The 13,130-nt window shown below is 30.7% G+C and overlaps 6 protein-coding genes across 6 annotated transcripts; all 6 read right to left on the bottom strand. All coding sequences in view use genetic code 12, as the record gives it.

The window, feature by feature from the left end:
• Positions 1 to 431: 431 nt before the first annotated feature.
• On the bottom strand, positions 432 to 2,156 carry KGF55_005008 (uncharacterized protein; the record flags this gene model as incomplete). The annotated part of the gene is made up of 1 exon (XM_051759975.1): positions 432 to 2,156. The coding sequence occupies one exon, from the start codon at positions 2,154 to 2,156 to the stop codon at positions 432 to 434; it is 1,725 nt and encodes a 574-aa protein (XP_051612171.1).
• A 1,065-nt stretch (positions 2,157 to 3,221) lies between these two features.
• KGF55_005007 (uncharacterized protein) lies at positions 3,222 to 5,255 on the bottom strand (the record flags this gene model as incomplete). The annotated part of the gene is made up of 1 exon (XM_051759974.1): positions 3,222 to 5,255. One exon carries the CDS (start codon positions 5,253 to 5,255, stop codon positions 3,222 to 3,224), a length of 2,034 nt encoding a protein of 677 aa, XP_051612170.1.
• A 648-nt stretch (positions 5,256 to 5,903) lies between these two features.
• Positions 5,904 to 8,435, bottom strand: KGF55_005006 (uncharacterized protein; the record flags this gene model as incomplete). The annotated part of the gene is made up of 1 exon (XM_051759972.1): positions 5,904 to 8,435. The coding sequence occupies one exon, from the start codon at positions 8,433 to 8,435 to the stop codon at positions 5,904 to 5,906; it is 2,532 nt and encodes an 843-aa protein (XP_051612169.1).
• Positions 8,436 to 9,198: 763 nt separating this feature from the next.
• KGF55_005005 (putative rhomboid protease) lies at positions 9,199 to 10,128 on the bottom strand (the record flags this gene model as incomplete). The annotated part of the gene is made up of 1 exon (XM_051759971.1): positions 9,199 to 10,128. One exon carries the CDS (start codon positions 10,126 to 10,128, stop codon positions 9,199 to 9,201), a length of 930 nt encoding a protein of 309 aa, XP_051612168.1.
• Positions 10,129 to 10,452: 324 nt separating this feature from the next.
• On the bottom strand, positions 10,453 to 11,145 carry MED9 (Med9p; the record flags this gene model as incomplete). Its single annotated transcript, XM_051759970.1, has 1 exon — positions 10,453 to 11,145. The coding sequence occupies one exon, from the start codon at positions 11,143 to 11,145 to the stop codon at positions 10,453 to 10,455; it is 693 nt and encodes a 230-aa protein (XP_051612167.1).
• Positions 11,146 to 11,539: 394 nt separating this feature from the next.
• On the bottom strand, positions 11,540 to 12,709 carry TOM40 (Tom40p; the record flags this gene model as incomplete). The annotated part of the gene is made up of 1 exon (XM_051759969.1): positions 11,540 to 12,709. One exon carries the CDS (start codon positions 12,707 to 12,709, stop codon positions 11,540 to 11,542), a length of 1,170 nt encoding a protein of 389 aa, XP_051612166.1.
• Positions 12,710 to 13,130: the final 421 nt, after the last annotated feature.

Raw genomic sequence — 13,130 nt, 5'->3', positions numbered from 1 at the left:
AGTTAAACTACCTGACTATCATATTGATCCAGTTAATGCCAATATTATATATTCATTCAATTTAATCAAGAAATTTTTCATGGTAGAAGTTTAATATTCTTAGGAAAAAAAAAAAGAAAAAAAATAATATTGGTTACAACCTTCGTAAATTATAACCAAATAACTTTGTGTAAAATTTTAAAACTCAATGTAATTTCGGTTAAAATATATTGCCACAGATTTTTATTTGATGAAGTGATAAGGAGCTTGTCTCTTGATTTTGAACCTAATGCATTCATAATGAATATCCAAGAATAATGCGTAAACTTCATACAATTGTTCATTTGCAACGATAAATTTCAAATGTATTAAATGTTAATCTATAACATCTATAAACTTCTATAAATTGTCAATAAATAAATTACGTTTTAACTAATTATACTGTAAAAACCTTAATAATCAAATTTAAAGTCCAATCTTTTTGAGCCTTCATCTGTAGTATTCTTTCTATAATCTTCTTGTTGTTCTGGTGATAATTCATTCCATTTTCTAGTTTTTTGTTTATTTCTCCAAACATAATAAAATCTAGCCAATAATAATACAGGAATTAAAGCAAATGAAATCCAAAATAATTGCATATTACCTCTTTTATAAAAAGGTTTATCATCAGCTCTATATATGAAATTACCAATTATATTACCTAATTGAACTGTCATATTATATATGGCTGAACAAACTGATCTACTTCTAACACTATTTGAATTTCTTGATACCCAACTCACACAAATTGCATGAATATATGGTTGGCCCAAATATAATGTATTTAATGCCCATGTGGCCCATACGTCTTTTCCTGAACCAGACCACCATCTAATTACACCGATTATTGGTGTTGTATATATTGGAGCCAATAAACAAACTAATGCTCTTTGATTGATCTTTTCAGAAAACCAAGTGATTGCTAAAAGAAATATAATATGAATAACAGCTGTTGGAATAGTTAATAAATTTGTATCAAAAACACTAAAACCTAATTGTCTATTCATTAAACCAAAATAAGCAGTGAAAGTAGTTTGACCAATATAAGCAATTATACCAATTGCATAAAGTGGCCACAAATCATAATCAGTTAAACAATTCCATAACATTCTCGGAGATATAGCTTGTCTATTATGCATTGTTCCCTTTGAAGGATCATCACGTAACACTCTATTGACAACAATTTTTTCTTCACGATCAGTAAACCATCCTTTAGGATTCCATTTACTTTTAGTTTGTACTGCTGAAGGACGCATAAGAAACCATGAAAAAATTCCAATTAATAAAGTAAATCCACCTTCAATTAAAAATAAAAATCTCCAACCTGCCCATCCAAAAGAATTGATTCTTAAAATACCAAAAGCTAATAATGATGTAAAAATTTGAACTAAAGATAATGTTGTCCAAAACCATGATAATCTAATAGGTAATTCTTTTGATGTAAAGAAATAAGATAACCAAAGAACTAGATCCGCAATAAAACCACCTTCTAAAGCTCCAATTAATGCTCTAGTTACATAAAATGATGCTTTACCACTTAAAGCTGTTTGTGACATAGCAACAATACTCCAAGCACATATTTGAATAGGAATAAAAATATCAGGTCCTAAAGCTTTTGAAATTAATTGCGAAGGAACTTCAGCAGCTAAAAAACAAACCAAAAAAATAGTATTACCAACATTATAATCATTAGTAGTTAAACCTAAATCACCTAATAAATTATCAGTAACAGCTTGAGCTAAATTCCCACGATCAACTTGTAAACCTATAAACATCAAACAAGCAGTTAATGCAACTCTATAATTTAATTTTCTAATAACTTTTTTTTCTTCTTCTTCTGTCCATGTAAAATGAGGATCAAATGCTTTATAACTTTCATATTTTGAATTGGTATAAACATCACGATAATATTCTTCTACTTTTGGATCCAAAAATGGATTTTTAATTAATTCATTTGATTCTAGTGATGAATCTGAATCTATTCTATAAACTGTATTTTCTTTCCTAATATCATTTTGATTTAATGGCGTAGTACTATTATTTGATGAAGGTAATGAAGATGAATCATTAATTGAATGAGTTTCACTTGAATTATTATTATTATTTGATTTATTCTTATTTCCGAACCCAAGAACCATTATTTTATTTACACTTTTTAGTAGTTTTAATTATGTTGATCCAAAAGAAAACGTTTTGGTTAAAAAATAGGCTTGGACTTGTGACTTTGGAATTGGAACCTGAAAAATATGAATAATTTAAAACATAATGAGATCTTTTTCAGGTTTATAGAATCTATTTAAATAAATTTTTTACCATTGAGTCTCATCTTCACGAAGGCTGTTCCGGTGATTATAATTAACAATAAAGTAGGGTTATGTAGAACAATAGAATTATCTCTTAAATTAGATGCATTCTTTTGTATCTAATTATTATCTACTGTAATATCGTAATAACGTCTTTTTTCTGTAATTTTAACTCTGTTTCAGGTGCATATTCTAAAACATGAAAGATGCCACCACAGTAATAATTTTGTGGCTGCAAAAAAAAAAAAAATATTATTTTAAGGTGTTGTGTGACAAAAATAAACTTCTCGTATCGATCCTGAAGATAAGAATGATTGGAATATTAATTTGGACCTCATTTCTAAGCTTCAACATAGTTGAAGTACTGAATGTTGCAAAAGGATGTTTCATTCAAAATATATCAATTTTTTGGTTTTATCGAGGTTGAAACTAATATTGAATTTGGATATGAATTGCAAAATTTTCTAGTGGCTCCTAAAATAATTCGGGTCTCGGGTAGAACCAGATCTGAACACAAAGTTAAAAAAAAAATTCCGTTACTGATTGCAAAAATTAAAATTAAAACATTTGTAAATTTGTTATTGTAATTAGCAAATAAAGCTTGATAATTTTGTTATCATAACTTACAAATGAAATTCTTCAAACCCCTTGAATCAAGATCTAGATCCACCGCCTTATTATACGATACAACGTCATCAGTAGATCATTGCTTCATACTTATAGAATATTGATGAAATTGATCCACATACTTCTTGTAGAACCACAGCAGTTGCGAAGAACGAAGACTTGGAAGGTAAAATTTAACAGAGTTTAAGCGCTGCTCTAATCAATTAAAATATCTTGCTTGAATTTATATTAAATACAATCTAACTAGTTAAATTAAGTGTTCTTCAAAGATGATTATGACAAGGCAACACCAACAAAATCTTTTACAATATTAACTAGACCTAATGCATTAGTCCATCCACTGAAAAAAGTAGAAGGTCCATCAACATTTACATTACCTTTTCTTCCAAACCAAACTCTACCACCATATAATTCTTGACTTGATTTAACTAATTTATCTTTTGAATTTGAAAATGGTGGATATCTAGCAGCTAAAATAGAATCGTTCCAGAATTTTTGTTCAATAACCGTTCTTTCATGAGTAAATGCTCTATAAGAATATTTACCATGATATGATCCATAACCTGATGTTCCAACACCTCCAAATGGTGCATTATGTAATGCAATATGCATTAATACATCATTAATTATTAATCCACCTGATCTAATTGATGTTGTTATAGTTTTTATTTGAGGGTTAGTTGATGGAGATGTCGATTTACTTGTGAATATGTAAAGTGCTAAAGGTGTATCAAAATTTTGAATGATTTTGTGGCATGCTTCGTTCAAATTTTTGTAAGTTAATATTGGTAATATAGGTCCGAAAATTTCATCTTGCATAGTTGAATCTTCCCATGTAACATTATCAACAACAGTTGGTGCAAAATATCTTGTTTCTGCATCAGATTCTCCTCCAACTATGATATTACCTTTTGTATTCGAGATAATTTTTGACATTTTCTCAAAAGCACGATCATGAATCAAATGAGTGAAATTTTTATCATTCTTATTAACATTTGGATAAAATTCTTCTGTTATGACTTTCCTCAATTCAGTTACAAATTTCTCATGTTTTGATTCAGCAACATATACATAATCTACTCCAATACATGTTTGACCAGCGTTTGCAAATCTACCCCATGCTATTCTTCTTGCAATGACGGTTAAATCTTTATCTGTTACATCATCCAATACAAAAGCTGGTGATTTACCACCTAATTCTAAGATTACTGGAGTTAAAGTTTCAGCAGCCTTTTTAGCAATAATTTTACCAACTAAACCTGATCCTGTATAAATTATTTTATCTACTTTTTGATTCAATAATTCAGTAGTTTCTGGAACAGCCCCATTGACAGCAAAGAAAATATCGGGATCCAATGCCTTTGTCAAGATATCAACAAATAATTTTGAAAACCTTGGAGTTAATTCACTTGGTTTGAAAACAACTGTATTTCCAGCTGCTAAGGCTCCAACAATTGGTGAAATTGAAACAAAAAATGGATAATTAAAAGCAGCTATAACTAATACAACTCCCAATGGGATTCTTTCAATATATACTGGATTAGTTAATAAATTTAAAGGTAAATCACTAACAGGTTCAGGTTTTGACCATTTATGTAATTGAGACATAGTAAATAACATTTCATTCAATCCAGTTGAAATTTCATAATTCTTAGTTTCACTTGAAACTCTATTAAAATCTTGAGATAAAGCTTGTATAATTTTTAATTGATTATCTTTTATTGCAAAATATAAATTTCTAATTTGATTTAATCTAAATTGTATTGAATGAGTTTTACCCAGATGAAAACCTTCTCTAATCTTATCTACACCAATTGGTATATCTTTTAATTCGGTGTATTTATAGTCGGTATTAGTATTTGAAGGTTTTGGTTGCGAAGTTGGTTTTGATTTACTGTTTTCATCTGAAGTTTTATTGACTAAAGTTTCAGTTGATGCAGTATCGCCATTAGAATGTACAGATTTGACTGAATTTGCTCGACCTGATGCTACATCAGTTGGTACTTTGGATGGAGTTGAGTTTTTCTTTTCAGATGAATTTTCATTCTTACCTTCCGCAATATCAATTAAACTGGAGGCATTTGAACTTCTTTTAATTGAAACTCTATGACTTAAATTTGGCTCTTCAACTGGTGAACTTGGAGCACTTGGTGAACTTAAAGATGACTCAACTTGTTCCAATTGAGGAGTTGCAATCTTTTCTGAGTTCTTTGTACCATTACCGTTTGAAGTTTTAGCATTCTTTGGAATTGGTTTTGCTGAAGCAGAATTGATCTTAGATTTGTTATTACTACTTGGCTTACTCATTTTGATTATGACTTAGGAGGGAATCTTCAGCTGGTGGTTGTTTGATAACTATTGCAAAGTAATTTTGATATGATAATTGGAATTTGAACTTTAAAATTAACACCTTATATTAAAAAATTCGTCCTAATTTATAAAGTTTCACGTAACTATATGATGATGTGGATGACTTAAATTGAATTTAAACGTTCAAAGAATAAACTGAGTTTTTCATTTTGGTGGGGTAATAAATAAGTTCGCATATGAAATCTTTCTCACTATAGAAACGGTACTGTATACAAGCAACAACTTAAGTCCGATGTCTGTTCGGAGTTAGTCTAATTCTTATATTGTAGATCAAAAACATATGGGAAATTAAACATGAAGAAAATTAGTAAAGTTTCATAGAGAACAATCATTGAAACAGTATTAAACCTGTTTGTTTCATTGTCATAAATAAACTATAATTTCAAGTTTAAGAACCTCAAGCGTCCTTACAAAAGAAGCAAAAAGCCAACTTGTTCAGTTTTAGCCTCAAAATCTACGTATTATATGTACGTTAGTTTTAATATTTAAAATGAATAAATAAATAAATATATGTTACTGACAACTTTTGGCAGTCATGTGATAAATCATAACTACTTCCAGTAGACACCCAAGATACTTTTATTTCTACCATCCAAATAATCTTGATGTAAAGCTTGTAGATTTTGGAATTGGTTTTTTTTGGTTGTTTTGATTTTGAGGTAGTGAGTTTTTGTTTCGTTTCAAATCTTGAGCTGATGTTGAGCTTAAAATTTGATATATTTCCTTTGAATTGAGATTTTTAGAATTCGCATTTGTTTTAATGGGTATCTTTTCACTAGGATTATTTGATTGATTTATGTTAGGTTTTGAATTCAAATATGAACTTTGTCTCCTTAAATTTAAATCAATTTGATTTTGATGCTGTGGATTTATTCGGGGAGGTAATCTTGACATTGATCTGACTGATGATACCGATGTATAATCATTTTGTATGTTTCCATTATCGTGTAATTTTTGACCAATGACTGACCTGTAAATATTGCTTAAATTGTTGTATTGATTGTGGGAGACGGAGCTACTTATGGATTGATTTGACCTCGATTTTGGTAATTTTGACCTGCTATAAACACTTCCATTTATCGATTGGTGATTGTGATTGGCGTTAGTTGGAATTAATTTTGACTTAATATTTGGTTCCATCCAACCACTTTCATTCGTGTACAAGTCACTTCTTGAAGATCGTCTACTTCGACTTGAATGAAGCCCTTCATTCGGATGATATCTATAACTGTGTGATTTATTAAATCCATCATTCAAACTTGTAATCTCTTCCTGTTTATCTTTATTCTTCTGGTTATAATTTTCATCGCACTCTTCATCATTCTCAATCTTACCATCAAAATATTTACCTCGGGAATACAATGGTATTGGATTATGCTGAGAAGTAACTGAATGTTGAATTATAGAAGGTGGTCTTGAGTAAATGGTTGATGTAGCACCTCCAACTATATTTTGTTTTACTGATTTTGTTAATGATTCTTCAAATTCATCTAGTAATGAATCCATTGAACTTTCAGACTTTTCATCGATTGGTATAAAGTTGTTTTTAAACTGATGTGGAATGTGACTGTGATTGTGATTGTGATTGTGATTGTGATTGTGACTGTGATTATGATTGGGACGATTATTTATACCTGCTTGGTAGGGGTTTTGTAGTTGTTGATGTACAGGTATTGAACTCTTAATAATATGTTGATTTGGTGTTTTTGGACCCACATCTAAACATGCAACATTGGTATTCATTGATTGTAATGATGAATGCTTTTTGAGTTTGCTTGGTTGATTGAAGGACGTTGGTGAATAGTATGGATGAACATACTGTGGTTGTTCTTTTCTCACTGGATCTAAGTCAAAGGTTTTGATGATATCCTGAGTTGGAGATATCGGAGCAGATGGTGGGGAGTCAGGGATTATATTATCAATAAAATTGTTAGACGAAGTTTTGAAATCAAGATTCTGAGGGCTATCCTCCATCAATTCTCTAGGTTTCATATCCAATCTTTTGTAAATCAGTTGCTCTTCGTCTTCTTCTGGAGTCCTATTTTCCTCTATCTTGTTACTTACCAGATTTTGCTTTTCGTCTTCTTCAGAATCAAATTTGTACTCGTTCTCATATTTGACATTCCTCTCCAAAGTTCCTTGTAAAATCTCAATAACATTTTTCTCGTCACTATTGATGAAAATCTTCCAGAATCTTTTGGGATTAATTAAATGTATGATGAATTTGTTAAACTCAATTCTAGATATTTTAATCTTAGGTAGTAATGGATATATGAACAGTTTTCCACCACCACATGACAAATAAGTTATATCGCCATTGTGTAATTGAAAAATTTCGAATTCTCCATGTGCTAATAAGGAACCATTTATATCATTCTTGTGAACCAACTCCAATATTTTTGATGATCTATATTTGAATAATGTAACTTTTTCATCCAACTTTAAATTCATTGATGGGTCTTGAGCGGTGTCGTGGTGTTGATTGCCATAATGGACTAACGACTTGGGCGATGGTATATCCTTATTCGATTTTAAATTTTCTCGATAATTTGATTGATTGTTCTTTGATTCTTTACTTCCGTTACTTTGTTTATGTCTTAGGATGGCTTCTTTTCTAGGGGATTTATAGGCTTGGTGAGGTAGCACTTCATTTTGACTTTCGTTAATTATGGGAGGTTGTTGTAATCGAGGAGTCGTGGGAGAATTTGCTTTCAAGTCCTTTTGTGTAGATGATTTGATTAAGCTATTGGTGTGAATTGTGGGGTTGGAATTAATTGTACTGATGGGATTAGTCTGAGTTGAGGTTTCAAACATTGGGCTTGGTTGTTGAGTTTGTTGTTGTTCTTCCACTTTTTCGTCTTCTCTTTTCAGTATCCTTGCCTCATTAGCCTTGTTTTGGGGTTGATCTGGTTGTTGATTTGATTGGCTAGATCTTTTGTATTGTTTATTCCTAAATCTATTCCTCTTCTTTTTATTCCTCAATTCTTCGTTACTTGTTTCAGTTACTGTGCCTGATTGTATAGATTTACTAGATTCGTCGTTATAGGTAAATGACTTTTTGTGATAACCGTTGTTATTATTGTGTATTTCCCCATTTGTTTTATTAGAATTTAGCATAGCTAAATGAGATTATATGAAAATATCAACCAACTTTTACTATTCGCTGATTTATCTAGTTCCACTTTTATTTATCAGTTTTGCCAATTATACATATACTTAGTTTCAATCAATTCATTCAACGTATTTTGTCGTTCTTAAACTTAAAAACAGTTGTATTTACTAAATTGAAAAATTAAAAACTTTATTTATTTTATTAGTATAACTTACAATATTAGACTATTTTTTTTTTTCAAGTCACCAAATAACTTTTGACATACCATACTTTCACGAATTTGTTGTCAAAACATTGAGAACAAGATTTACGTTCTTTGATCAAATTTCGGCTTTATTATTTGAATTGGTTCCTAATCTTATAATGTACCTTGATAATGTTTTTTTGTCAAATACATGATGTAAATGATAAACAATTTAAGTGTCGCTACTTTGATATATCTGGGGAACAAGATGTCCGTTGAGCGATGCAAGCACTGCATTACAATGTACTCCAGTAAGGAGCAGATGAATTTGCTAAACTTAAAGTTACTAATTTCATGCATACTTCTGAAATGATATATTTCATACAGGGGAATCAGAGATCGATGAAAATTATTACAAATTTTTCATTTTGCAGTAATAATATTAGAAAAGTAATAGGCCATTAGTTTTAATTAAAATAGTAATTTACAAAATCAGATCCAGCATTGGTCGCAAAGCCAGATCCCATATGATAAAATGTATTGTTATTGACCTGTAAACAATAACTTATGTGTCTATTAATTGCTTAAGCCTCTCCTAGTACCCTTGACTCTCTCACATATGATGCTGATCGTGTAGCTTGAGGTGGTTGTAATCCTCCAGCTATACTTGTACTTGTACCTCTAGTACGACCACTGCCCACTTCGATATCTTCTTCGCTCAACAATGGAATATATGTAACACCTCTAATAGTCACTGCATCATCTTCCTTGAAGTATGTAACTAATGGCTCCAACTTAGAAATTCCTTTTTCCAAAGTTTTCTCAATTTTTGACAAAATATGAGAAGGAGGATATAACTTGCTTATTAAACCATAAGCTAATAAGTAACCTGTTGTTATTCCAAATATATGACCAGGTAATGAGCTTGATGGAAAAATGATGAAAAATATTAAAGCTGCAAGAAATGGGATTGATAATGTATATATTTTAATGTCGTATCCACCTAGTTGAATTGTTGTTAATATAGGTTTATATTGATACTCATGATATGCCATGAAACTCATGAATGAGAATACAATTCCTGATAATCCTAAAACTCCGGTTTCTGGATAAAGCCAAAGTCCCACAATACAGTATTGTAAGGCTGCAATAACAGTTAATAAATTCAATGTTATACCTGTGTATATTGTACCATGTCTTTTTTCAAACATTGCTAACGGTGTAAAAAGTGCCATGATATTAAGCAACCAATGTAAATAACTAACGTGGATTAGGGAATAAAATGATATTGCGTTCAAATTGAAGTCCAAAGGTGATCTAGGATATAAGATTAGTGAATCCATATTCACATTATATGTATTTTTCAAAATACATAAAATTAATGTGAATATTGTGAATCCAGCAGTAAACGCCGGAGTCTGCTTAAGAGTTTCATAAGATGGTGGAAATTTATTGAATGGTGATGTTTCTGATGTTGACGGAAATCGTATAGGTGTTGTATTCAGTCCATCCATGCTGGTGTAAAATGTTTTGATGCTTTAGTTGATGTTGCTATTTGATATTTGTACAATGGGATGATTCCTCCTGCGATGTGTTGTTCAATGCTCCTGTTTTGATTGCTTTATGTAGAAATTAAATGATAGAATGAATTGTTTGGCGAATTGACATGAACTATCTGGAATGTGTCGGATTATGTTGGTTTTAATCGATTTGAGAAGCCATAAACGTCAAAACTGATTTTTTTTTGGGACCGAGACAGATCTAGCACAAGAGTGACAAGAGCACGTTAAAAAGAGTCGCTAAAAACATTATCGTCATATTCTCATCAATTATTCACGCTACGAAAATTTCTCATTGACTTTCAATATCAAAGAATTCATCAATTCTTGTTTTTTGAGGTTGTTTTCATGAATCAATTGAATTTTTTCCATCATAATATTTGGTGAAATATTAATTCCATCAATTTCTTTAATTATATTCTTCAAATTATTGATCTTGGATCTTGTTAGACTTGACAAATTAACGAAATCTTTCGATGATGCTTTATTTTGAGAGATATTGTATAGAATTTTGTATAGGTCTGGTAGTAGTTCAATTTGTTTAATTTTGATAATTGGATCATCTTCTTCTTTTGGTTGTTCTTGAGTGGATAAATGAGAGTCTACTTGTGCCCCATCTTGTAGCTCTGTTTTCTTTGGCGAAGTGGATTGGTCAGTCGTTAAATCACTTGGTAATTGATCAATATCCATTAAATCATTATTCATTTGAAATTCAGTGGTATTTGTGTTTGAAGCATCCGATTGTGTATTTAGGTATTGTAAGTTTGAATCTATGTCTAACAAGTCTTGCGGTAGTATATCATTGTTTGTGCCACCTTGTTGTACATGATCTTTATCTGTTGGATTAGTTGATTGATAGTTAAAATGTTCCTTATCAATATTCAAATTTGAGTTGTCTGCTTGTTGTTGAAAAAATGGCGTTGTCGCCAATTCCCCTGTCATAGGAGTTTCTGATTTCAATGGACTAGTCATTCACTGAACAACTTCGAACTTATTTTAATGAGGTATTGGAGGAGTTTAAACCTGTAAAATATTCATCGTATAGCTTTTTGATTTTCACGCATTGAATTTGAGACAAATTAAGGTCCTTCCTCATTCTTAACGTTAACAAATGAAAGCAGATTTCCACCTAGACTAATCAAGAGTTTTGAAAGTTCTTAAATTTTGCAATGAGTTTGTAGATGGTGTTTGATAAATGTACAACTTAATAATAGCAAACCTATCGTGTATTTTAATATATCATTATCTCTATATACAATAATAATTTAGTAACAAAAATCGAAAATAGGCTGATCAAGTACTTATTATCCGTTTTTGATGTTCATTATTTAGTTTGGTTAATCATCACTTTTCCTTTTCATTTTCTTTATACAACAGTTACGCCTTGGACTGGATTACCATTGGCATCGACTAAACCTTGTTGCATCATCATTAATTGTTCATTACCAGCAGCTTCAAATTGTAAACCTAAACCTAATCTTGAGGTAGATTTAAATTGATCAATTTCTCCACTAAATAACACCGATACTGTTGGTAAAATTCTTTTTTCCAAAAATGCACTAACTTTTCCCTTGGAATCTAATTGACCTCTAAAGACAGCAGTTCTATATTCATATTTTGCTCCAATGGTTGTAGTTCCTTCAATAACTGGTTCAAATCCAACTCCCATTAAAGGATCAGCAACTTGTTTCATAGTAGCAGCGATTTGAGTTTCTAAACCTGCTTCAACTTTGTCGCTTACTTTTCTCCAAAATGATGCAATTAGGGCTCCTTGAGCTTGTACTTGAGCAGAAGCGATCCATTTCCCATTATTATTATATCTCGCAACATATGAAACAGCGGTATCTGGTGGAGCTAAAGGTTGTTTTGAATACATGGCCTCCAACCCTAAAGCAAATTTAGGAGTTAAACTTTGTAACAAAGAAGCAACTGCAACTCCAGAAAATCCATCATAAATGAAATTTGGATTTAATGTTTTTAAATTTATTGAAAAATCATTTCCTTGATAATCTTGTTCCAATTGAACCATTGAAGGTTGTGTTTGAGCTAATTGTAAAGTGATTTTAGAAATATTAAATTTATCCCAACCATAGTTGATTCTACCACTAAAATTATAATCATTATCTATATTACCTTGTAAAAAAAAATCTTCGGCAGCAAATAAAGCGCTAAATGCATATGGAGGTAAAACTTGTGAGCCCATACTCAAAGTATGGGAAGTTTGAAAAGCAGGATTTATAGAAAATGCTTTGTTTAAATCGGCTCTTAACCCTGTGAAGAAATATTGATTTAAAAACACATCTCTACTAACTTCCTTATTCAAATTTTCTATGGTTCCTGGATTTGTCAAACCTAAATTTTTTCTATGCTCACTTATAGTTAAATATACATCATTTAAATATGAAAATACTGGATTAGATGACCATAATGAATTTTGTTTTGGTGGTTGTGGTGTTACACTTGGTAATGTTGGGACAGATAATTTGGACAAATCCTGAATTGGTACTGGTGTTGTTGCTGGTTGTTGAACAGACATTGTACTCGCGATCTTATATGGGATATATCGTTCTAAATGTCTATTTAATATTCAACTTCTTGATTTGCTTAAGTTTCGATTTTTTTTCTCACTTAATTTACTTAGTGTTAATTCATTATGAAAATGTAAAATTAATATACAGTATTTACTAACTAACTGTTGAAAAATTTTAATACAGTATCGTATTATGATTTGAGTAGATCTACACTACCAAATGGATCAGATGTTTGAAGTTATAAAATGTCCAAATTTTGCAGCCAGTATAAATTCAAGAAGAAATTCAAAGATATAGTTCATCGTAGTCAAATCTCAGAACGAATTTCAACCTTTTCAATTTAGCACCTCTCACCATTTTTGATTATGGACAACGTGTTAAAGATACCGCAAGGTGCAATATTGCACAACAATTACTTCTACATCT

The sequence above is a fragment of the Candida pseudojiufengensis genome (assembly GCF_024610245.1).
Source record: "Candida pseudojiufengensis strain CBS 10847 chromosome Unknown scaffold10, whole genome shotgun sequence".
NCBI lineage: Eukaryota > Fungi > Ascomycota > Pichiomycetes > Serinales > Debaryomycetaceae > Lodderomyces > Lodderomyces pseudojiufengensis.
This window is presented reverse-complemented; position numbering and strand designations above follow the sequence as displayed.